At 40.2% G+C, this 25,923-nt stretch overlaps 2 protein-coding genes and 1 long non-coding RNA gene across 5 annotated transcripts in view; 1 reads left to right on the top strand and 2 right to left on the bottom strand.

Moving 5' to 3' along the window:
* Nucleotides 1–6,755, bottom strand: part of rbm6 (RNA binding motif protein 6) — a 13,526-nt gene extending 6,771 nt beyond the window's left edge. The window contains exons 1-6 of one of the 2 annotated variants that reach the window (XM_088422961.1): nt 6,614–6,755; nt 4,330–4,379; nt 2,508–3,969; nt 2,278–2,367; nt 2,103–2,172; nt 1,290–1,363 (exon numbers count right to left, since the gene is read on the bottom strand). In XM_088422961.1, coding sequence (XP_088279087.1) covers nt 1,290–1,363; nt 2,103–2,172; nt 2,278–2,367; nt 2,508–3,969; nt 4,330–4,376 — 1,743 coding nt within the window. In that variant the 5' untranslated portion in view covers nt 4,377–4,379; nt 6,614–6,755. The remainder of the gene's footprint in view (nt 1–1,289; nt 1,364–2,102; nt 2,173–2,277; nt 2,368–2,507; nt 3,970–4,329; nt 4,380–6,613) is intronic. The other variant, XM_088422960.1, reaches the window with a different exon arrangement.
* LOC148419423 (uncharacterized) lies at nt 6,082–25,923 on the top strand. The gene is made up of 3 exons (XR_015866572.1): nt 6,082–6,188; nt 10,689–10,954; nt 25,850–25,923. It is a non-coding gene; the product is annotated as an uncharacterized LOC148419423 (long non-coding RNA).
* Nucleotides 7,149–19,491, bottom strand: camkva (CaM kinase-like vesicle-associated a). Of its 2 annotated transcripts, XR_015866571.1 has the most exons (12): nt 19,222–19,491; nt 14,865–14,991; nt 14,665–14,796; nt 13,264–13,338; nt 13,056–13,194; nt 12,822–12,942; nt 12,650–12,725; nt 12,178–12,314; nt 12,038–12,116; nt 11,349–11,436; nt 9,030–10,952; nt 7,149–8,953 (listed from the first exon to the last, which is right to left on the bottom strand). XR_015866571.1 is itself a non-coding variant. In XM_088422962.1 (11 exons), the coding sequence occupies exons 2-11, from the start codon at nt 14,957–14,959 to the stop codon at nt 10,683–10,685; spliced, it is 1,212 nt and encodes a 403-aa protein (XP_088279088.1). In that variant the 5' UTR covers nt 14,960–14,991; nt 19,222–19,491; the 3' UTR covers nt 7,149–10,682. The 2 variants fall into 2 exon arrangements, 1 of the variants encoding a protein (XP_088279088.1); XM_088422962.1 differs by having other exon boundaries at nt 7,149–10,952.

Genomic DNA, 25,923 nt, shown 5'->3' with positions numbered 1-25,923 from the left:
GAGGAAATAGGTAAAAATTCTTCAGATGTTATTAAAAGTAATATTTAGGTATAAGACTATCCCATTCAAACTCGAATCGTATCTTCGCTTAAATCTTACTTGCAATAGTTTGCAATAGTTTTCAATAATCTAAAGGAGTAACAGAGTAAAGATGAAAAGAAGGATTCTTAGAATTTTGTTCTGGGCAAGTCCCAGCAGAAAAAAAAGGCCAAGGGACGACTCAGGACACACTGAAGAGATTATGTACAGTAGGTCTCGCGGATAGCATAGATACGTCATAGGATTCCTGCGGAAGAGCTGTATGAAGTGGCTGGGAAAAGGCAATTATGGGCTTCCCTGATAAAGCTGCTGCACCCAGCAACCCAACCCCGGATCAGCGTGAGGACATCGATGGATGAATGGAGGGACTTTTTAGAATTATAATTTTGGCTGACATTTGGGGGGATTTAAAGAACAGCAATAGCCAGGTTTACAAAGCCATTTTTGTAATTGATTGAAAAAATTCCAAATTATCATCTCTGGTCGGCTGTTCACGTGACGTGATTGATTCCAAACTGCTGTTTACATGCGCAACTATGTTAACGCTCCAAGCGCCAAAGTAGCTAATTGCACCAAGTAAAATTTACACAGAATTCCTTTGTGTCTAACCGTTATCAAGCTACCTTTCAAAATAGTGATATAAAAATATGTTGGGGAAAACAAAAACAAAAACCGGTGCCAGAAGAGTAAAGTTCAGCCATGTGGCACACGGAGATTAGTGTAAACGTCATACAATTTCAAGAGTTCATTTGCCTATTTAGCACATTAGTTATGCTTAATCACTTATTAAAAATCTACAGTCTGATAAAAACAAGTTACAAGTACTTTAAAGCAAGTTCTTTTGTTGCAGAAGATCGCAAAGTTTGTGTATTATGAGTTCACTACGCAAATATGTCAAAACAGCATACACAGCCTAGATGCAGATTGGCTATTTCAATTTAACTGTTTACAAGATGCTCGTTAGGACTGGCAAAAGGAACATACTACTTGCCTTATTTTCCCTATAGAGAAATTGATATTGTGCATTTTCCTTCATTTGGTCCATTTGGTCATTCGGTTGAGTAGCGGACATATGGCTCAATGTAAACCTGGCTATTGATGGATTCCGCAATTTCCATAGTCCAAGAACTACGAAAGAAAACCCCGCTCCCCCCAGTTCTCTTTCGTCCCCCAATCTACAAATTGCCATCTCGACCCCTCGTAATCCTGTTGGGAGAGGCGGCCTTGGTCGAGTGACGAAGATAGGCCACCTTGTTGGACTCCATGAAGCGGACTGCATCCTCGAGGTTTAAAAACTCCACATAGGCCGTATCGTAGCTGTAACCTGGGGACAGCATTTGAAATACAAATGGGTTTTTGTTAGTCAGTTACAGTAACCACAGTCAGCCCGCTATAACAGAAGAAGACAGCAGTGTGTTAACAGATCGAAATGAGTGAACATTCCTCTGCGAGGCAACTTTAGTTACCTACTAAAATACTGTACCTTCTCAGGAACACTGCATGTTTACACGTTTTATGCTACTCCATCTTCTGATAAAGAGTCTTTGGCAGGAAAAGCTTTGATAAAGCCTTAAAATGTTTAGAAGGAATATTCCAGTGGGAATGGCTGCTGAGTGATGTGGTATTTGGGTTTATTTCTCTTCGTAACATTTTGGCAAAACACAGAAAATATCCCTAAACAGTACAGAGTATGCCACAAAAACATTCACCCTAATCAAAGGTCTAACATAAGACCTACATAAATGTCTCTAAAGGACACACACACACACACACGCAAAAATCACTCCCACTCAAGGTTCACAGTGACTTCTGTCACTGCTGGCAATGGCCCATCATCCCCAGACAGGGCAAATGATGGCATTAAGGACTTTACAGACCACCACCCTCCCCTCCCCACTTTCCTCCATATCTGATCGAGGATCACAGAGGCCAAAGACAACAAAAGCAACCGTGAAGAATAAATAAAGTAGCATGCGGAGGTGCGAACGTCGAAACAGCGTAAAATCGAGGGACATGTAAGCGATCGATTGCCCCAAACAGTTATACAAGCTGACCGTCTTTACCTGGGACAATGTTTTTAATCTTCATCCCTGGTTGTTGCACCCCATCTGGCACTGTAAAGGCACCAAGAATCTGTAAATTGTAAAAATAAGGAAAAATGCTCTAGTCTTGCACCTCACCATAGTCTTTCCAATAAGGTAAAAATAGATCAAAACAATGGTGAATGTGTTTGATTACCTGCTCCATTGTAGCAGTCTTTGGAATGCCAGTTATGGATACTGTTGTGGACACTTTTCCCTCCACTGACGCGCTCCTATAATCTTGATCCTTTTATAAAGGGTTCAACAAAGCTCATTACGACCAAAATAGGAGCATGAGGAATGAGAACAACCGATTGAAAATTCGGACGACTGCGTAGACCTGATAGTTAATGATTGTCGATTTTAATAATGGAAAAACAGACTTACCTTAGAACCAGATGTGGTAAATTGTGGAGGCACGGCTGGTTTAGACTCCTCAATCAGTGGTGTTCCCTGAAGAGCCCCCTGTTTGTATTCAAACATCCTTCCAGAAGCAGTCCTGTAGTCTATGTCTCTGTAGTCTTGGTCACCGCTTTGAAATTGTTCCAGGTCTACCATCTTACTCCGAGTTGGTCCTTCACGGTGTGTATTATCTTTAAGTACCATAAAATTATCATTTTGCTCCCCAGGCTCATGGGTTGGCTGATTCTTGAGGTATTTTTCACCCAAACTTGTTTTGTTCTGACTCTGTTGCAAGTCTCTTTCTGCGAGCCAGCGATTATTCTCATTTCCTCTTACAGGCGTGGCAGAGGGGGGGATTCTTTCTTGTGGAGAGTTACCACCAAGCGGAGGGTGATCTATTTCAGGAAATTGACCACCACAAGGGAAGCGAACACCTTCTCCAGGGTAGTCAACAGGCGGTCTATCTCTTTTAACAAATGCTGGTTGATCTCTACTGGACACATCTCTTCTAAAGCCTGCTGGGTAGGTGGGCTCAGAGGGGCCTTTCAAACCTTCGTCAGAAAAAGGAGGTTTATCCTTTTGTCTGTTCTTCCATTCCTCTGCGAGAGTCATGTCTTCACCGCTCCTGTAGTCCATAAGGGGACTATTACTTGATTCTTGTCCCTTACTAACTCTAGGCTGGTCTTCTACACCTTTGAAGTCAGACCTCTGTGACCCGTTAGCGTCGGCAGGCATGCCAGCTCTAACCCTGTCCATTGGAGGGGCATCATTTCCAAATCTTAAAGGCGAGCGCTCCCTCCCTCGAAATTCAGGTGGCGGAGTAGGGTGATCTCTGAAGTCCATATCGGACTCAAATCCACCTCTTTGATTAAGAGGCGGTGCTCCTCTTCTATCAATGTCCAGCATCCTTCTTTCATGTGGAGGCATGTCCTTGTTAAAACGGCCGTTGTCATCAACGCCCACTGGAGGCCGCACGTCCCTAAAGGTATCCTTGTTCTCCATTCTTTCCACAGGAAACCCTCTTCTCCCATCCATGTTGGGATTATTGAAGCGAGGCATATCACCACGAAACATGTCCCTGCCTCTTATGTCCATACCTCTGCTGTTTTGCCCCCATGTTGGCACATCTCTGCCTCCCATATCAAAACCTGAGAAACCCGGTGAATTCACAACATTGTCTCTGAAGTTACCATCGAACTGTCCGCGTACATTTACATCTGGACCAGGTCCAGATCTGAAATAGTCTCTGTCCAGCTCTCTACCACGCACATCACATGGATTCATGTCACGTCCCCATGTTGGCGGACCCTCCATTCTTCTCATGTTCATTGGTGGTAAATCCAGTGGACCCATATGGCCCATGGGTCCCATATTCATCCCACCTCTACCCCAAAAACCAGGCCTGGGATGATCTCTTCCCCCAAACATTTCTTCTCTGTGATTACCTCTGTAATAAAGTTGATCATTATTAATTGGGCAAATGCAACCTAAGGCTGGATGTACAAATAGGTTCAAATAGAATCAAACATTGATAAGTCAGTGTTTCTCAAAGTAAAAGCATTTAGGATGTCTTGTGATTTTTGTGCAGCAAAAGACACACTCAGTTACTTACAGAATCCATAAAAAATGTGTGCTCATTATAACCTTAAAGGGGCAAACGCTATAAGATATAAATTAATCTACGCTTCCGTGTCATACTATATACTACAGAGCAGTCAGACTTCATGCTCAAATTTACAAATGAAAAATGAAGATAAATGCTGACACTATGATTTGTGAAATACACGAAAGAGTACGAGTTATTTACCTAAATGGAGGTCTCCCCCTCGGTCCTTGCCCTGGTCCATTCCACATTTTCTAGTAGGAATATCATAACAAAAACATAAATTATATAAAGTTCTGAGCAAACATTCAAGCCAATTTTGCAAATTTTCCACCAAAAAGGGGATATATAAGTTTCTAAACTTTAATAAATAAGACACTAATGGCATGTTTTAAGTCTTTATTTGATTTTTTTAACCCAAAAATGCTTTGCTGGTTAAGGGTTGCTTGGCAGAAAGCATATTTCATAGGGGGGGTACATCAATGAAAAAAGGTTGAGAACCACTGCTGGTCTAAACCAATAAATATGGTGAATTTTGATGATGTCGCCACTTCTGGCAGATGATTGCACGAATCTTTACCAATCAAAAGTCAACTTAAGATGCTTAGCACGTCCTCTGTGTCCGTTTAGGATGTTACAAAATGACTCTCACAACATTACTTCAAAAAAAGCAGAAGAGCTCAACTTTGATTCAAAACAAATTTAAAAACATGTTAGTCCAACTGTCAAAGTTTCAAGGGTTACGGGTGATAACATTCAAAGTTATTTTGAAAACATTTGATTATTTTAGAGGATGTTTTTTCAAAGTCTAATGTGCCTCTGAGTGGACATTCAGAGCACTGTGACCTGCTGAAAACAAAAACAAAAAGAAGAATGTTCATGTATTTATTTGTACCAATAGTGGTACACATTTCTTAATGCACTAAATATAGATATTTTGTTTAATAATAAAATAGATAAATAATAAAACATTTATTCTTGCCTATTGGTGGATCGATTTATGCCAGTTTGGTCATCTTCGAAGATGCCACGAACCGCAAAACTCATTGGCCAGCCATATTGTACCATCGAAACGGCTAACCTTAAGTGATAGTCAGCTGGCTGGACAATAAACGATAGTATGTAAGTAAGTAAGTTTGAACTGATCTCTTAAAGGGAAAATGTATAAGTTTTAGACCACTTTTCATTAAAAATGAATAAATAAATTATTATAAATTACAAAAACTTGCAAATAAATGTGTTCTTAACGACCAAAAGTATGAGAATATTTAAACAAGTTTTCATTGTGGACAGCAGGGGGTGCTGCATTTACCATTGTCCGTAAATATAAGACATGGCGCCATGTAATATAATTGAATGATAACTAGACCTACGTTTGTATTTAAAACATATTGTTGGTCGTTAAGAAGACATTTATTTGCAAGTTTTGACATCTATAATCATTTAATTTATTCCTTTTTAATGAAAAGCAGCCTTGTCCCATTAATTTTCTCAACCCTCAATGAAACCACCATTTTTAATAAGATAACTTTAAAAAAATCAATCTCATAGTGTGTATTTTAGAAATATATGGCTAGCTAGTTATGATTTAAACATCATGTAGCCCTATTCAACCTATTAAAAACATTTTTTTACAAGCTACATAGGATTGAACCGCCAAATATTTGTAAATTGATTGATTGATCTACATTTGGTTGTTGTGTTTTTTTGTCTTCCAAGTGCATTTACAAAGGATTTAAAATAGCCTAAGTTTAAATTGCATATAAATAAAGCTTGTGGGAGCAGCAAGTATCTAAAAAATGTTTGTCTTGCAGGTTTTCGCCAACGTTTAAAACATACACCCATAACAATTGGAAGGCCACAGTAGATGTTTTGTAAACAAGTTGGTATCTTTAGGGGTGCTTATTGTGCCGTGAAGTAAGCAGTGACTTAATGCGTTCAATTGTCGGAAAACAAATTGCAAGGAGGGGGCGTCCGATTACTCGAGAATTGGAATTTACGCAATTCGATCTTGGTTCCAAACAACGGGTTTGTGGCACATTTCAAGGGCCATGACGATAAATGTGAGTACCGCACTCCAGTAAGGCTGAAGTTACCGATATATTTATGCAGTGGGGGGAAAAAAAAGGCTGCTCATGTCAATCAAGGCATGCTTGTCTGCTATTGCTACTAGTGGGCCAAAAAGGCCCGCTAACAGTGATTGACAATCATCACGTAGGTAAACGTACAGAAACGCCATCAATTCGGACGAGATCAAGAAACAATACTCGTGTGTTGAACAACTACGATAAGGCAATCTCGCGTCAATTCAAATAATATTTAATCGAGCTTGTACGTCGCGAGGCGGCCAGTGTTAGCATTAGCTTGGCAGCCATTCCGGTTATACCGCTCTGTCCCTTGAGTAACGCAGCTCACGTTTCTAGATGGAAAACCTACCAAGGATATTTTTGTGCATGTCTACTAAAATTAAATAAGATTATGCACCTACCTCAGCCGACTTGAAAGGTCGTTGTCAATAACCTCCGCAAAGGGCTAAAGGCGACAAGGGACCGAGGCCGAGCACTGCAACAAACGGTGGTGCGTCACGTGACCGATAGAAGCAGTTGGAGACTTCCGGTGCACTAATCTGACCAACGACATCCTGTCCTCGGGTTACGTCGCTGTGAGGTTATTCACAAGCTTGCTGCGTATTGTCGCAGCTGTAACAACGGAACCACCGTCGCCATCCGTCTGTAGAGTACGCCAACTGTCCACCCTCGTAATACCGTCTGTCCACCGTCGGAATGCAGACACCTTCTGTCTGTCTGTCTGTCTGTCCGTCCATCCATCCATCCATCCATCCATCCATCCATCCATCCATCCATCCATCCATCCATCCATCCGTCTATTATCCGTCCGTCCATCCATCCATCCATCCATCCATCCATCCATCCATCCATCCATCCATCCACCCATCCACCCACCCATCCATCCATTGAATGCTTAATTGTGAAAAGTTGAGTGAAATTAAAATGACAACCAGGAAAATATTGCTAATTTTATTCTTCCATAAACTTTGAGCAACTTGCTGCCTCAGCTAAATGTTGCGAGGCACACACTAAAAACATCTACGTAATCCAGATAATACAGAGATACAGCCTTGAGAATGAATAAGCAGCACTCAACTACGATCGACAATACGACATAAGCCAAACGTCTAAAACAATATTTCACATAGAATCATCTTTATCTCAAACAGCAAAAAGTTGGTTCACACACTGGGGGTGGAAAAACAGGATTACACCACGATATTAACATCATAATTTTGAGAATGAAGTTGAATATTTGCGAGAATATTTTGGGGTAAATTTCCGAAATTCACGTTGTGATACTACAAGAGTGAAGTTGTGTATTTTCAATACCAAAATGATAATACATTAAAGTTGTATATTTTTTTTTATATATTAGTTAGTCGGATATTTTATACATTTGATCACTTTATAGTCATAATTTACGGAGAACAAAACAGTTTATTTAGAGAAAAAAGTCAGGTAGGCATGAGATTAAAAAAGTGGTATATTTTCAAGATTAAATTACATATATTACTAGAGTAGTTGGGCTTTTACGATGAGAAAAAATAAAGGGACTCATACTCTTTTAAAATATTCTGTATTCTGATGTTGATGTGTCAAAATACTGAGTATTGAAGGCCATTGTCATGGTTATACAATAATATTCTGAAAAATATCCAATTAAAAAAGAACCAAGTTTTATAATGACAAAAAATATACACATATAACTGTCCTAAAAATATAGATTTTCCCCCTAAAAATATGTTTTTAGCTTAAAAAATATAAATATCTATTTTTTAGTAAATTTACAACTGATGTAAAAAATACACCTTTTTTTCTTGAAAATATACCACTTATTTTTAAAATTTATAAATACTCATTATAAATGTATGACTTAAATCTCAGGAAAATACTACTGTACTTTCTACAAACTCATATTTCTCATCTAGAAAAATGTACAAAATGTACAAATATGTACGTTGTTTCATTTTTGTACGTTGATTACTTCAGGTTGTACCCTGCTTACTAACAGAAGACTGCTGGGATAGCCTCCAGCACGCCCACGACACTTGTTAGGAAAAGTGGTGAGGGTAATGGATGGTTGGTGCCTGTTATGGTAAGGGACGCCGTCAAGCTGAGTCCTATATGGAACTCCGGAGGCAGCTGACGGGTACCGGCTGGCCAAAAAACTAGGGAGGAGGAGTAGTTCAGTGAGGCCATGTAAAATGACTTCCGGATGGCTTGAAGGAAGTTCCCGTCCACCATCCGACGTCTCAGGAGGGGGAAGCAATGCACCATTAACACTGTGTACAGTGGCGATGGGGCGCTGCTGACCTCAACTCATGATGTTGAGAACCTGCGGGCAGAATACTTTGAAGACCTTCGAGACTCCAAGGTGGGCTCTCCTATCTCAGGGATCGAGGTCACCGAGGTGGTCAAAAACCTCCTTGGTGGCAAGGCCCTGGGTGTGGATGAGAGGCTGTTTGGTTTGGGGGTCTCAGCATTTAATTTCTGCTTTTTACCAATGATGTGGTGCTGTTGACTTTCACAGCCGTGCGTGAAGCGGCTGGGATGAAGATCAGCAACTTAAAATATCAGACCGCGGTCCTCAGTCAGAAAAGGGTGGAGTGCCCTCTCCGGGTCGGGGATGAGGTCCTGTCCCAAGTGTAGGAGTTCAAGTGATTTTGGGGTCTTGTTCTCGAGTGAGAGTAGGATGGAACGGGAGATCGACAGGAGGTTTAGTGCAGCCTCTGCTGTGATGTGGACGCCGTACAGGTCTGTGGTGGTGAAGAAAGAGTTAAGCCGAAAGGCGAATCTCTCGATTCACCGGTCAATCTACATTTCTGCCTTCACCTATGGTCATGAGCTGGACGAAATGTCCAAGGTGAGGGAAGTCTGGGCTTCCCTGCTCAAGCTCCTGCCCCTTGCGACCCGACCCCGGACAAAGCGGTACCTAATGGATGGATGGATGGATGGATAGATGAATGGAAAATGAAAATATTAATCTTGTGGTGTAATATTTTTTTCTTTCCGGGACCGCCCCAAAACATAGGTAAAATGGAGGGAATACAATATTTCTCTGTAAAATGGTCATAAAGTCTCTAAAAAAGAAGAGCAAGTGAAGCAGCTAAAATCATTTCAAAGAAATAATAAATACTATAGGTTATTCTCATGGAGCTGTTTCTTTTGAAACATTTAATTACTGCAAAGAATATTAAGGCACTTTAACTAAAAGGGAAAAAAAAGCTCTGTTGCTGTCATTTGACTTAAGTTATTTGTGTGTGGGAGTTATGCAATATTTGTCATTGTAGCCAGTCCCACTCATGAATAGGTGATATACCAATTTAACATTTGTAGTTATTGTGCAATTTTAGTATTTACTGTTTTTCTATATTTATGTATTCCATTCATTGTTTTTATAGACACACGATTGTCCTGTTTTCCAGCCTTGAGACACACAAGGCCACTTACGCAAGTGTCTGATATTCCAAAACATAGATTTAGGATTTTGATCAAGATAAAATAATAGTCTGACATAATATTTAAACCATCCTGTTTTTTGTTGCTTGGAAAGAGTAATATAGGTGAGTGGTTGTTATACCACCATGTTTCGAACAAAATTGTTTTGACTGGCGTAAACTTAAACTTGAATTGTATAAACTAAATCAACTGACATTATGATTCCCCAGTGACGACAATAACGTTCCCGAGTCACTTTTGACCCACGCCATGTTTAATTATTAAAAAGTGTTAGAAAAAAAGAAAACCAAAACATCATTTTTTTTGTTAGAACTGATTACTGACTCAACTTGCAAATAAGTGAAATGAACCATCACAAGCTGCATTGTATTATGTTTACACCTAGCTCAGCAGAATTTTCAAACAAAAAAAATCTACTTTTAGTGATTTTTTTTTTTGCATGTTTGTTTTCAAATTTGTCAATTTAATCCACAATGCAATGGGAAGCCTAAAAAACATATGGCAAATTCTAACAATCTACTATCGTTTGCAATAGGTTTCTCAATAAGAATAAATGTAGATAACTTTAAAAAAAAAAAAAAACCTCTATGGCGTCAATTAAATTCCGAAGGTTACCACTAGCCATTCGTTTGAAACAATCACGTGTATATGCTATGTACATAAACAAACAGTCAGTAGATAAGCAAAGATGAAACTTTGTGTTCAGTAAATTACACTTTGCGTTTGTACAGTTAGTCAGGAGAAAAGGGGACGCAAAAGTGGAGCTACTTTGTACTACATGTAGTTTTTTTTGTTTTGTTTTTTTTTGTTTTTTGTTTTAAAGGGACCTGCACACAAAGTAACAAGAGAATGGGAAATACTATGAAACAACCAGTACAGAAGGCAAAATGGATTAAATACATAACAGGATAGTTGGACAACGTAAACACCACAAAGTTATGTCAACCATATTGATTGTACTACTCATGTGATTGTTAGTCATCGTGGATCTTCTTTGTGTACACGAATTTCCATTCCTTCTTTTCTTTACAGAACATCACCATTGCACCGTTCCTCTGACTTCTCTACTCCAGCTGTACTTGGCTGATTGTCGGCTGGCGAGGCAGGAGTCTGTGCGTCAGTAGCGTTTGCGCTAAGAGCTGCCTTTAGGCTGGCGGCGAGGCCAAGGCCACCGGCAGCCGCCACCGGAGCAGCGGCGGTGCCTGGTGGTGCTCCAGCATCGGCTCCCAGAGCTCCAGGATCGGCTGTTTCAGACGCCCGGAGCCTCTTCATAAGGGTGGTGACTCTGACAGCTTTCTGTGAGTAACCAAACACGTGGAGATGAATGAAATCATTGTTCCTCTGCCTTTATTGAGCCATTTTCAACATGCTAACATGCTCAATAATATATAAAAAAAATATAGCCTCATTCTAATTTTGTTGTACAACATCAAAAGCGATTACCACCAAGCAGCAGAAAACGTGTGCACTTAGGTCGGTAAAAATCAATGACCTTTATACTCATTTTCAACTTCAAATACCTTGATGAATTATTATTATCTTTTTGTATCAATTCAAGATACAACAATAACTGCACAGGGTAAATGACTAAACGTGTTTGTCCACACTCATGTTAACAAGATTTTTAAAAGCTTTATTGTACATTCAGAACATAAATCTCCTATAACAGCCCTAAAATATAGGAATTCCTACCTTCCACTTGGCTTTTGCAAAGTTCTTTTCTATTTGTGCGCAAACACCATCTTTGATGTTCTTATCCGAAGCGGCATTTCCGGAAATCCTGTGGAAAGACAGCTAAGATGAAGTGGGGTACACATTAGGGCCCAGCAAATATGAAATTTTAAGGCCAATTCAGATTTTTGGCAGAAAAATAATGACCATAATTATTTTTCACTGTTGTTTGAAGGGTCATATTCATAGGTTTAATTGGCCAGCTGATTAATTGGTCATGCCCTAGTACACACACATGCAATAGTCACGCCTAGTGTGAGCCTTTTTCCTATTTTCTGACCCAAATGAGCAAAGGTCCAATTGTCGAATGTCTTTTATGATTATCCAAAAGTTTGTGTGAGTGTGTGTGTTAACACTGATTTTTCCTCCAAATGATAAATCCTTTCAATTATTATCTTGGACATTTTTAACTTATCGGTATCTCCAACATTGCAGTACATGCTGGTGCTGTGCGTGTGTTTTTGTCGTAGGATGTAATTGCATTTCTAACCACTTGGATGTTTTCTTACGCTTGCATCTTAAATACAGAAGACCTTTTATTGTCCAATCAGATCGTGTGTTGTGCCCCGTGCCTCTTTCAAGTTTTATACATACAGGTGTGTAGTGTGTAGCATGGGTGTGTGTGTGTGCTTATTGATAGTATTTCACACCATTCATGGGCAATAGCCTCCTGTGCAGTCAGTCGCTGGTCTTGGTCCACCTCCATCAAAGACGCGACTAAGGTTTTGGCTGAAAAGACAATTAGCAGTTAACTATTGCTTTTTGTCATACAAGTACTGGAAGTTCCTACCAGAATCAGAAATGTCATCCCAGTATGGCGAGTCAAATTCGTAATCCCCTGACAAAATCTTGAGGAAAAGGTTCTTGTCTCGACTGTCGGGGTCATCTTCATCTGTGTCATCGTAAAAAGGAGGGTTCCCAGACAAACTGTTGGGTTAACGTTACAAAAACAAGGTCTATCACCATTCTTTATCAACCATGGGGGGAAATGAACAAACACCTTGATTACTGATAATATGATATTACAAAGAACAATAGTCATCACCGTTAAGTATGAGAAAATGTGAGCCGGGTACGACCCAAACATTTGGGTTACATAAATGGAAGCTCAAATATGATGTTGTACTGGAATCGAATAAGGTCAATAAAACACATAGCCTTTCCGTGCCCTACAAAGCTGACAGCAGGAGTGTTCGCCTGACCAAATTCTTCAGGATCAATTTATTAATTTATTATTCCAGTTCCTGATCAATGATACTTACAGTATATACATGATAACCCCTATTGCCCAGCAATCCACAGGTCTCCCGTATCTCTGTCTCCCAACAACCTCTGGTGCTAAAAGTAAAAAAGAAGCTTTCATAGTTTTTTTTTTCTCTTCATACTTCTTCCAATACTTTTTGAATGAGGTTTAGCTTGTCAAGCCTGACCCACCAAGATACTCCGGTGTCCCGCTTGGATCCTTGATGAGTTTGTTTTCCAGTTTTGCCAGCTGGAAGTCACTGATGACAATTTTGGAATGCTTCAAGCGATTGAAGTACACTAGGTTCTCTAGCTGTGTGAGAGGAGAGGAGAGGAGAGGAGAGGAGACCGAGCATTTGTTAATGTACTGAGTTGATGTCATGAAATGCTCCTCACTCATCTTTGGGTGTCAGCAAAGAGCCGTACCTTGAGATTTCTGTGGACGATATTCAGAGAGTGCAGGTATGCTACAGCCTCCAGCACCTGTCTCATCACATTGCTGGTGTCCCTCTCCGAGTAGTAACCCTGATCTAAGATCCAGTCAAATACCTCCCTGCCTGTTGCTCTGCATATTCATACAATGCGTGTTGAAAAGGCTTGTTATGGCATTTTTGCAAGGTCGACAAATACTTACAGTTCTAGGAAGATAAAGTACTCTTTCTTTGTTTCAAAAGCATCAACCAGCTGCAGGATGTTGTGATGTTTTATCCTGTGAAAGGAAAGAATGGAATAAAAGAAGGGATCAGCACAAAGATGTGACCGATTCAATCCAGTTTTGAGACAAAATCTTAAGGGGTGGTGGTGATTCGTGGGGCTGACAGCAGAACAGGAGCGTCAGGTGCAACTGCAGTACTTTTGTCAAATGAAAAACCACCAAGTATGATAATGTCTCATTTTTTGTTTATTTCTTTTATCACAACACCAGTCCGGCATCAGAGAAACTGCAGTATGCTTGCAATGCTTTTCATGTCAGCTTCACACAAACATGCAACAATGCAGCTAACATAACGCGCTCGCATGTAAAAGACATTTTTAATGACAGTGATGTAATACTTCTGACGGTGCAGGAAAAAGGACGTCATACAACACAGAATAAGTGCAAACTGAAACTTTGGCACACATTAAACATGTAAACAAACGCAATTGAGTCCCCCGCACAGTTTGTGTCATTTTAAAGAAGATCCACTGCAGTATTAGCAACAGAAAAAAAACATTTGTTTTTCTAATTTATTCGCACTGGCCCTCGCTTTCCTTTCTACACCAGCATCATCTTTGCCCAGTGAGAGGATTTTTGTTTGTTTGTTTTTTTGTTTTTTTCTCACTCCACAGCCACTTTGGAAAACGTTTTTTTTTTTTTTTTAGTTAAAACCAATGAAACTTTCCAATGTTTTAATCCTCTTCATTTATTTACAGGCACTAATGCAAAGTAGCGCTAAAACAGCTATTTCTAAGTTTCCACGTTCACTTGTTTTGCAGAGGGAAATTAAACTGTAGTACATTCAAGTGAACACTTGATGACGCCATAGGGTATTTACAAGCACTGTTGGTGTCGCCGCAAAGTTGGCTGAAAGTTTCGATGGTTTGTAGGGCTTCATCTCGCCATCACTAGCTTTGTCAATGAATATGATGGAGACGTTTGACTTTATATTACAAATGTTGGATACATAATTCCAAACTTTAAAATTTTTGACCGGTGGTGTGCCTCGCAATATTTCACCCTCCAAAATCGTGTCTTGTCTCTAAAAAGGTTGAAAAAAAACCTGTAGCACTATAAGTAAAATTAATCTCAAACTTGACTTGACTTTGACTTTTTGTGATGTGGTGTACAATAATTGCTTCCCACGCAGAATGTCACAAAGCAATAACAATAGAAAATGTTAACAAAAGTCACTACTCAATGGAGAGGGTCGTGGATTCTTATCTAAAGTATTGTATTATATAAAAATCTGAACAGAATATGATATAGATCATGCTATGTCATCTGTACTTACAGTATTCATTAAAAAAAAACGTGTCTTGATGAGCCTAGACTTACATCTTTAGGATCATGATTTCATTCTTGGCTGCTTTCCTCACGTTCCTGCCGTCCTTTTTGTTGAATTTTTTACAGGTGTACATTTTCAGCGTGTTCCTATCCTTCGCTCGGAATATCTCGCAAAACTCCTCTCTGCAAAGCAAAAACGCATTTTTTTTGGTTCAATGTTCTCACTTAATTTCATAAAGAGCCTTACTCACGACTTAATAACTTGTCCCAGGTCATATTTGTCGGTGACTTCAGCGGGATTGTTGTAATCCTTCTTCTCCCCGAGCGTCAGACAACCAAATGGCATGGCAGCTTCTGCCCCAGCCGGAGAATCTCTCGCTGAATAAAAATCAAGAACAAGAAAAATATAATAGCTGCAAGCCATGATGAATGTGCCCTTTCTCATGATGAATTCTCAAAAGATCACCAAATTTGACGACATCCGTGTTCCGGACCTCTAAAATATACATTCTCACCAAAATGCATTTGCACCAGCTAATTTCAGCAGCCTCTTTTTAAACCTACCTACGTACTCAAATTATTTTTCAGAGGGCACCCATGAGTGTCTTTTTTTGGAGTTGGTGTGCGCCAAATACATGCACATACATTTTTTCCTGCATATACACGCTTGCAGCAATTGGTTTCCTATCAAGTTCAGAGTATTCATTCAGTTATGCATGTGTACCAAACATTATCCTTGAGTCTATAGTGTTAAAAAAATACTAAATTTTACTCAACTGTCCGAAAACAATCCAGTTTACCACGCCAATCTAAATATTGTATGCTTTTATGGTAAACAGGCACTTTCTTGGCAAGCGCAAGCAGTAGAAACAGCAGTCAGAGGAGAAGAGTGGGAGTCAAAAAAGAAATCCGACTAAGCTTGCTGCTGTCTGGAGCCTCGGTCGAGACCCCGCCAAAAAAACAGAAGATTGCTCATGGCTGTGAAAGCTCTGTCTTATATTATGTTTTTTTTTAATTCTAAAAATCAAGGTAAAAATTGAATCATAGCAATAAAGCTGCGAGGAGGATTGGGAAAACAGCCTGCTTTTAAAATGGTTATTGCTTACAAGCGCTTTGAAAGTCATTGGAGGGTCCACAAGGGGGCTCATTACTGAGACTGATATCTCTGCAGATAAGCGGTATTTCTTACTGTGAAGCAGATAAAAACGTTATTAGCTTCAGCGTGTTTACATTTATATTTAGCTGAGCGGATCTGTGTTAAGATTAGTACCTAGTCAATGTAAAGTTTGGGAACTACTGGAAAAGTCCCTTAAAAAATCAAGAGAGCCAGCGAAATTGATACAACTTACTTTTGTATGAAAACAGAAATAAATGGAACCTGGTATTATATGTTGTAGAAAGGCTTTTTACACAAGCCACACTTAAATTAGTATCATTATATTCGTATTTGGTATTAATTGGCAGGATGGTCTTGCCTTTTGTTGCCCCCTCTTACTGTAGCTCCAGTTTGGCAGTAGGTGCCAATGCCTCAAAGGTTATTCATGTTTATGCAGTACCAATCTTTCACAGCACACCAGGCGCACATCATCGCTGAGAATAAAGCGCGGTTGAGCATCAGCCCAGAGTAGCTGAAGGGGGTAAAACCTCTTCGACTTTAAAGTACACCCGAGACAGGTTGACGGGGCTGTTTGTGTTCCAGATTTACTGTATTCCCAAGTAAAGAAAGCTTTTCGGGGTGGGTATGAGCAGACAAGAGCTTCTCAAAACGTTGAGCTCTGCATTTGCCCTAAAATAATGCAAGTCATTCTTGTCCTCAGCGGGAGGACTTTGTGTTCACCTTTAGTCTGAAGGATTGTTTGAGTCACGTGCTTTCTTCTTAAAATACAACACCCGGTGCTATCGTTAATGTGTTATGTCTACTGTGTTTGTTTTCATAATGTGCTTTGATTCTTAGCAGTGATACTCAGTCATCTATCTAGCCATCGCTCAATATTTATTAGTCAAAGTCAACTTGACTATTTTCACATTCACATACACATTGAAATCAGTTGTTCAACCCCTAGGATTTCCCCCACTTCTCTTGCCAAAAGCCAGCTGGAATTGGCCCGAGCTCATCGGCGACCCTAAACATGTGTGAGGAAAATCGCTTGAATTCATCATAATGCGTATGCCCAATTACGTATACGATAGCGATTAATCATCAGTCCCGCCGCTTCGAGGCTACCACCAAATGCTTTCACCCAGCTCGCAGATAAAGGCAGTTCTCCTTGATAAAAACGACGGCAGAGAGCATGTAATGCTGACTCAAGACGTCTTTTATCTCTGCCTTTTGGTGACAATCTGAATAAAGATCTCTTCATTAATACTTTGGAATTCACTCGCAGCAATTGTGGAAAGCCTTGAGGGGGAAACGTCAAAGTCGTTTCCCCAGAAGCAACCGAAGCTAATTGTGTACCATGTAAAGAAGAAAATTGCATGCAATTATTGTCCAGCAAGTAAACGTATTGCCAAGTAATACAGTCTGAAGCAGACTTTATCAGCGAAAGTTGTATCGTATGATACGGCCACTTTAAATGCTGGGGATGCAACGAAGAACTCAGAGTTAGGATCGAATCAAAGATTGGAGTCATGAATGGGTGAAAGTTTTTTTTTTTTTCTTCAGGTTAGAAAAATAGATAAATAGAAGTCATCTTTGTTTTATACACATTTTTACCAATAAAAAAAATCAACTCAAATGGTCAAATATGGCCACTTGGATTTATGATCACAACTTTAAGTGAAGTATTTTTTCACATGAATCTTGGGACTTTAAGACCCACCCTCTTCTGCAAAGCATGGATGAACCGTGGTGAGTGACATTTTTTGTGCACAAAAATAGGGCCCCATAGGGTTGAACAATTTATAAGCCAAAAAATCACCAACCCAATATTTGCTTCCAATTTTACTCAACTTTTTCTATAACTGGTAACAATGACGAAGCAGCCCAGCAGGGTGAAGACCGGAAGTTTTTTTCATAAAATTCTGTAATAATGACTTTACTATGGGCAAACCGGCAAATTGGTAGTTTTGCATGGCAGCGCGCCAGAGCGGCGGATTTAGCCAGAGCGGCACCTCTTCAAAGGTTTGACAATACAGGACAGATGGTCTTATGTTTGAGCCAGACTGTGAAGAGTATGCTTCATTTAGCCTTCATTTCTGATTCGAACGTCAATAGTGACAACTAACATACCCCGTGTGACTGTATATGCGAAATAAAAGAAGGCGTCGCTTTTACACAGCAACAAAAACGCAGACGAGAAAGTGAATCGGCCCAGTCGACTCCATTCATGTCCTCATATGTCGTCACCGGACAGCTTTTCTCTGATGTTGTTTAGTTGCCATAGTAACCGAGTGCTACAGTATGCGGCTGCGGTGCCGTCGATACAGCATCGTGCCGATCACTGCTGCTTGATGGGACTGAGAACTGCGGCTCTCCGACGTGAGCTTTTCCGCAATGGCAAAACAATGAGGAGGCCTTGCAACTTTTCACCCAATGATTGATGTCATATGTCTATGCTGAATTTTGTGTGAGAGCCAACGGTTGACACACACACTACTGAGGAAGTATGTTTTGCCTGTGTGGCTATGCCAAATACAGAAGCAGTGACGTAAATACAAATGAGCCACATTGGTCACCCATTCATCAATTTTTCATACTTTTCATCATAAAGCCCTAGTTGGGTCATGGGGGGCGAGAAATCTAACCCAGCTAATATTTGATGAGACAAATGGGTATTATCTTGGACTGGCGACCAATCAATCACGGGGAAATTTTTATCAAGCTTCGTTACATTTGTTTTCCTGTCGATTGTTAATGCAAGAAATTCTTGACATCAATCGCAGGGCGGATTTATCTGCTTTTCTATAGTGCATACTCATTGGATGTAAGGTACACCCCGGATTGGCCAACTGTCAATTGCAGGGCATATAACAGTATAGTAAAATAACCATTGACTCCCATTCACACCTACGTACAATTTTGAGTCTTGAATGAACCAAAATGCAAGCTTTTTTTTTGATGGGGGAGGAAGCTGTATTACTCAGAGAAAACCCACACAAGCATGAGGAGAACATGAAGAACATCAAAACTCTGAGGCAAATATGTTAAGCAGGAATCGTGCTGATCATGAATGATGTTTGGGGCGTAAATAATTTTTTTATTGACGCACGATGCAGTCATGTCAAATTCCTGCACAACTCCCTTCAACTTGGATATGTACTCTCTCTCTGGCTCTCTCTATCGCGCAAACACACACACACACGCCCCTCACTGTGCAGCTTCTCGGGGTGCAGAATCACTTTTTGGGTGTGAGGTGATGATTTATCATGACAATGTCGCGGATGCACGGACACTGCGAGACTGAGAGCGCGTTAAGCCGAGAAGCATCCTGCCTCCGCATAGAGTTTGGGCAAAGTCTCAGGCTAAAAATCAAGCCTGTTGCAAAGTAACTAAGGAAGTAAAAAGAAAAAGCCCCATTTATAGTTTCATGCCAAATAGTTACCTTCCGAGAATACACAAGCAGATGTTCTTCAAATGTCAAAGCTTTCGCACAAAAGATGCTCACTTACCTTAAAATAAGTGAATCGGTTATGTAAGAAATGTCCAACCCTGTTTGGTTTTCCTTATTTCCCGGCACGACTCTTGAGTCCACTTTTTTTCACTCGACGTGGTGTGGATCCCTCAGTTTTATCGCAACATTTCCAACAGGTCAGCTTCCTCGCGGGAGCGCGCACGTGTGGTAGCGAGCTCCGAGGCAGCAAGATGGAGGGGGTGGTGGGCGCGCGCAGGACGCACGACTGCTGCGTGCGTCAGAGGAGCTGCGTTTGTCCTCGCATCATCGTCATGAATGAAGACAAGTACGAGGGATCCTCGGTTTACGACGGTCTCGGTTCGGACCGAGCACTAGTGTCAGCCCCGATTAAGGGGTTGCGGGTTCCTTTGTGGAGTTGGAACTCCTGCTTCCCCTCCTTTCCGAAACAATATTCCCTGTGCTTTTGAGATAAATTCTCTGCTTTGACTTCCTCTCGCATCCCAAAACATGCATGTTAGATTCGTGGAAAACACTCAATTATTCATAGATGGAAATATGACTGGTTGTGTATGTGTCCTGCGACGGATTAGCCATAAATGCTGTAAACACGTAATCGGTGTAATCGGTGAACAGTAACAGCCGAGGGTAGATAAATTCAGATTGAGTTTCGTGTCAGATGTGTGGCAGTATTGCGATCAGCACCTCTGCCTCACAAGTTGAGAGGTTCTGAGTTGGACTCTTAATTTGGGTTTTCTCTTTCTTTGGCATCACCAAACTGAAATAAAGTCCTTTGGATTTACTTTATTTGAACATGCTCATTGTTCCGAAATAATTCAAGGGAAACTAAGCTTATTTAGGCATTTTGAGCAGTAAAACGGTAATATTTTGTTTATAATGAATCTGATGACTAAATTGTTTTCATAGACAATTAATAATAAAAACACATTTGTTTTCTACCTGCTGTTGTCTGAAAGAGACATATGCGCTCTAATATTGACTCATCACGGCTCGGTTTGTAGATGTCACATGACCAAATCCAGAAGTCAGCTAAACCACCTAAGCCTTGAGCACATGCAATGTCATCTTCAAACAGGAGCAAGTACAAAAGGGGGTTTTAACTTTTTAACTAGCAAAAGAGCAATATTGGACCTTTATAGTAGTTAAGTCAAATGTTTTTTTTTCCTTAAATGGCTAAATAAGTTTTGCATCCCTTTAAAACATGTTTAACTATACATTTCAAGGAAAAGTCCGTTTTTTTTAAAACATTTTTGTTCTACTGATGACTTTTTTCAGTCTGCAAGTTCAGCTCATTGAAGGATCAATCTTTTCCTCAGAAGTGAAAGTGAGTTTTAACGATTGGTTGTCTCTATGTAAAGTGCCGAAAAGTTTGGAAACACCATTTAATTGGATGTATTCCCACTGTTTAACATCGCCCTGTAGTAGATTATTACTTAAATCGTCAACATTATTAAAGAATATTGACAGATTTTTTTTTTTTTTTTGTAAATCAAATAATAATTTCAGCCTGGATTGTGCCAGCTCATTCGTGACACTGTTGAGGATAAGCGCTATAGAAAATGAGAAGATGAGAAAGATCTGTGGAATTTTTAACGTGGTAGGCAGATACTCAAGCTCTGGTTTATGTAACACAAGTGTACCTGTATCTGCGCTACAGTGAGTAATGCTGCTTAAAGGGCCATATGTAATACAGGTAAAACCACACGGGTAGAGTGCCTCTTGCTCCGCACCCATCTGCAAATCCACCTACTCTCCATTTTCTAGCTCCTGGTGCATTCATGGACCATGCTTGCTCTTCGTCTATATAACAAGTGCAAGGATGGAATTCCTCATGTCAGTATTGATTTTATAGAAGGTTGAGTTTATAATCCCCCCCCATATGGTAGGTAGGAATCAATCACTGTCAAATCTAATTTCCAGATAGTGCAACTGGAAATGATCACAAACACCATTCAAGATTCAAGCGTTTTATTGTCATACGCATAGTAATACTACACAAAGAAAATCTTATTCTGTTCACTTCCCCGAAGAGATTACATTCCACAATCGAGCAAATAATAACCAGCGTCTTAGACGAACAGGATAGCCCGAGCGTTTTCCCGTCTCAGAGAAGTTCATTCTAATGGCTTTCTTTTGCATTGTGCAAAACAAGTTCTGTCATTGATGACTTCTTTTCATTCGGTGATTACTTTCCACAAACTGTACTTCCACAGGCAGTGCACAACCATTAATGTGTGATTTATGTCACCATAGCAACAGCAAGGGAATTGGCTATTGTTTGACACTAATTTTGCACTAACAAAACAGTCTGCTCCGTAAGTAAAAAGAATAGAATAATGCAGTCAATCTGTTCGAGTTAATCATGGCAAATGTGCTTATATTAAATCGTCAAGCATTGTATCAGGTGATCATTAGCGCGCATTCCATTATGCAATTCAAAAGTCAATTTTCATTTTCTTCCATTCTTATACTCATGCATGTAAAAAATGAGTCAAGGTATAGTTCAACTTAGTTGTCATGGTAACCAAAAGCATGTGAGAAGGTCTGCGATGGAAGCCACTGAAGAGCTCAATGTTTTATTCTCACAAGCATCAGCGAAAGACCTTGACAGGTTTTTTTTTTCAGCAGTGCAGTTTTTTTCCTTTTATTTATTTATTTTGGGGGGAGTATGAAACTATCTTAAAGAAAACTGCAGTCTGACTGATGGAGTGGATATGGCAGTGTTTTTTTTTTTCAATGGACCCATCCATGAAGCAGTCCAGCATCAGTCTCAACAGCAACATTGTTCTGAGACACACAGAAAAGTTTTTCATAAAATTGACAAATTATGCTTACTTTTACATAGCATCAGATCTGAGGATGATATGGTGCAGTTCTAGAGGACTGCAATTTTTGCCACATACAAAAATAAAAAGTGCAGGCAGTGATGAATGAGTCTTTGAGGACTTTGAGGACTTTGAGGATTTTCCATGGCCAAACCTGGAAACGATCATCCATCTTTGACGCCACGCTCCATTCAATTTAGATGGGGTCAGCAAAAATGCTTTGCAAACTAATGCCGCCCATCTGTCTGTGTACCTGAGTTCGATTGAGGCTCAATTAAGTGAATTCCCTTGTAAGAGCGTGTCATATCAGAATCCCTGGAGTTCACCCCAAATAGCTGCTTCAAACAAATATGGCCGACTTCCTGTTAACTTTTATCGCATTGGTCCTTGAGCTTTTTTTGTTTCTGCCATGATAGATTCATTTACCTGGGTAGAACGTTGGCACTTATATAATAAGCGAGTATGTTACAAACACTTTTGCACAAAAATTATCCTTCTATAAAATCTTAGTTTTGGATTTAGGCTGCTTTTTGTTTATACATTCATACGTACTTGTTTCAAAAGCCCAACCTGTGTGGGGAGGCGAGTCCGACTATATCAAGTCAGAATTTCTGTCTACTATTTGTGAGTATCAGTTCTGATAATTGACAAGTGTAGTTTGGTGAGGAAATGCTGGTTCTAGGGGCGAAAACACAATCCATGCTTTTACCGCCATCATAGCGGCTCTGGTTTTCCGCTTTCCTTCTGCAAGTAGTTGTCGCTCATCACGTTGACATCTACGAGCTCCGCCCCCGTTGTCATTCCAACAAAAGTGCTTGACCTTGGCCCCACTGTCCATGGATATTATGTCTTTGGTGAAAGATCACAGATGCTTTTTTTGCTAACTTAAGTTGTTAGAGTCTGCTCAAAAAGTACATCTGACCCTCACTGGCTAGGAAATCTGTACTTAGCGCTGACAATACACCAGGAGAGGGGTACGCAGTGGCTTATTTGTATGACACAAAAGCATGCCCTCCAAATAGGCTCATAAAGGTTTCTAAAAGAGAAAATGAATTGATATTAAGACTCCTGAGAATGCTTTTGAATTGAGGGCAAATATAAGATGTCACGCAAATCATTCCTGTACCAGTAATATACAGTTTTGGAAGTTACAGTACTTCCATTTGGAACGTTGTGCCTCTGCACAGTGTCACAGATGATACCCTCACACTTTGGAGTAGAACATTTGGTGCTCTTAGAGGTAACCATAGTTACCACAACATTGCGAGACCGGATGTCCATAGTGTTGATCAGTGCGCATCTATCATTTCTGTTGTCAAAGCAACCACTCTAGTTCATCGTGTGCATCACAGAGGGGGAAAAAAAAAACGAGCTCATAAGTCATGAGAAACGCTCTCGCGAAACTCTAGAGTCAAACTTTGAAACCCGAGCCTCTCAAATCACTGGTAAAAATCTGCACTTTAATTTGATTTTTCGTTCACGCTCCCCTGGACCGAGTCCCAAGTTTCATATCCTTGTGATTACTTAATGTCTGCCCATAAATGAAATTTATCTCTGCGTTACGTTCAGCTAATACAGAGTTTATAAAGGCTGCCTGTCTTAGGGCTGCCTTAACGTCTTTATTAAACAATGGAACCAGCTTCCAAATGGCTTTTGTTATTGCTTAGAATGAGTGTTATCCTTTGTAAAGCTACATATCTTTTGCATAGATATGAGCATTGGCTTTAATTGAAATGCTTTGTTTTAATAATTTTAAAATAGTGTTTGTACTTAATTTTTTTTTTTATTTTGGGGGGGAGGGGCAAAAGAAAAATGGAACCACAAGCCACTGCCATTTTTGTGGTGGTCCCAAGCCCGGATAAATGCATAGGGCTGTGTCTGGAAGGGCATCCCATGTAAAACTTCTATACTGGATCGGTCGAACCCGGTGCTGTTTACCTACAGGGTGCCGATGGAAATTTGGCCACTGTTCATGGAAGAAGAAGAAGAGGCGGGGCAAAAGAAAGACTATATTAACATGCTTCAAGGCAGTCAACAACATTGTGCCCAATGAGTATCCTGAAGTCCTGGGCTTTGTGTCATGCAGATGTGGCGTTTTTATCCTAACCATGCCATCATTGAGATATTTTCAACTATGTAACTCTATGAACCTTTAAAATATTCACTTTGAGCAAAATACCATATGATCAATGATAATACGCTCCGGCATGGCCTACCAATACATGCAAATGAATGTCATGTTCTAGATGTGCAATGTGTCAACATACTCATCTTACGCGTACTTACACACACAAATAAGTCAACATGGGTAGATTATGGACCATGCATAAGACAGCCTGCTAATTTTTAACCATATTTTTCCGCCTTCCTACACACCTCTGGTATCAAATGATGGTTGCCATAGAAACAAGCGCACAAGCCACAACATGGCTTTTGGAGGACAAATCCAGACCAACATAAGAGAAAGTCTCATTTCTATTTTCAGTCTTCACCTTTACTTCTCTTCTTTGTTCACATGAAAATAACATGGAAGATTTGCATTAGTTGTACTCAGACTAATATCAACCTGATCCAAATCCTGTTTCTGTTTCAACTTTTGAATTCTGCGTGTACATTAGAAGTTCCAAGTCACAACTAAAATTTTCCAACAGAAAATTGAGATGAAAAACATGTTCTTTTTTTTCCAAATCTCTTTCTTTCTTGATCTAGAGGAATCACCGAGAAACAAAACCCATTCCATGCTTAGCTGCCTCCAAAGATGGAAGCTGGAGTGTAAATAACTCAACCAAATGATCTCAGCAAGCGTGCAAGTGTGCTTTTCATGGCAGTAAACAGAACATTCATGCAATTTAACCCTAGGCCCATCTGAAGTTGGGGTAAGAATAAAGAAAGAGAGAAAAAAGAGACAGGCCCGTGACTCGACCAACACGGGTTTCGGGACATCCTGTTCCTGACGAATAAGATAACAGCAGGGACACCAAACTGCATTCCTCACCATCATATACCAATTGTTTACATTGTTGCTAAATGTCTCCCCCAATCCTCAGGGCAGCAATGACTTTTGTACCTAGGGTCAGCTCAGATGAATAAATGGGGAGCGGGAAGAATTTGTAATCAAACTGGAAGGAGCTTTCAGAAGGTGAAGGTTCAGGAGAGGTAAAATTTTCAAATTAGCTCAGATTATTCGAATGTCTGTATCTCGTTTTATGAGCGTTAGCCCTGACCGTTTCCTGAGCAGATAGAGAAAAAAAAAATACCTAACACACAACACACCTCTCATTAAGGATAATCTTTTTGAGTCATCCATCAATCGGTCCTTTGCTGACTTTGACTGCAATGGAGGTAAAATGCTCACATTTAGCCTGATTATCGGTAAGTGTGCATCTCACTTTGCAATTGTCAACCCTGACTGTTTTCTGAGCCGACCCGAAAGGAAAAAAAAAAATCACTTAATGCACCACACAAGAGAATAATCGACCTTCATAATCTTTTAGAGACGTCCACCAACAGTTTGGCCTTTGTTAACATTCATCTAAAAGGACCGGAAATGCTCAAATTAGGCCAGATTGTGTGTACCATTGTGCTCCCACAGACCGCGGGCATATTGATATCAAGATGGATGGCGATTAACAAGTACAGTTAGTGAACAGTGTGCCTGCATGACATCTAAAGCACTTTCCTTGCTCTGCACATTTGCCTCTTAGCATACTCCCCATCTGTGAAGACGTTAACTCAGAGACCGTTGTGCGTGTGCATGTGTGTGTGTGTGTGAGAGAGAGAGAGAAACAAACATAACACTTCTCTCCATCTGTGACCTCCCAGCTCATCCATCCACTCTGTGAATGCGAGTGCAACAATGGAGGAGTGTGACGGAGAGCAAGGAAGATTGCCTCGCT

Source organism: Hippichthys cyanospilos, chromosome 9 (assembly GCF_059441005.1).
Source record: "Hippichthys cyanospilos isolate Australia breed blue-spotted pipefish chromosome 9, RoL_Hcya_1.0, whole genome shotgun sequence".
Taxonomy (NCBI): Eukaryota; Metazoa; Chordata; class Actinopteri; order Syngnathiformes; family Syngnathidae; genus Hippichthys; species Hippichthys cyanospilos.
The sequence above is the reverse complement of the archived record's forward strand: the minus strand, read 5'-3'. Positions and strand labels throughout refer to the sequence as shown.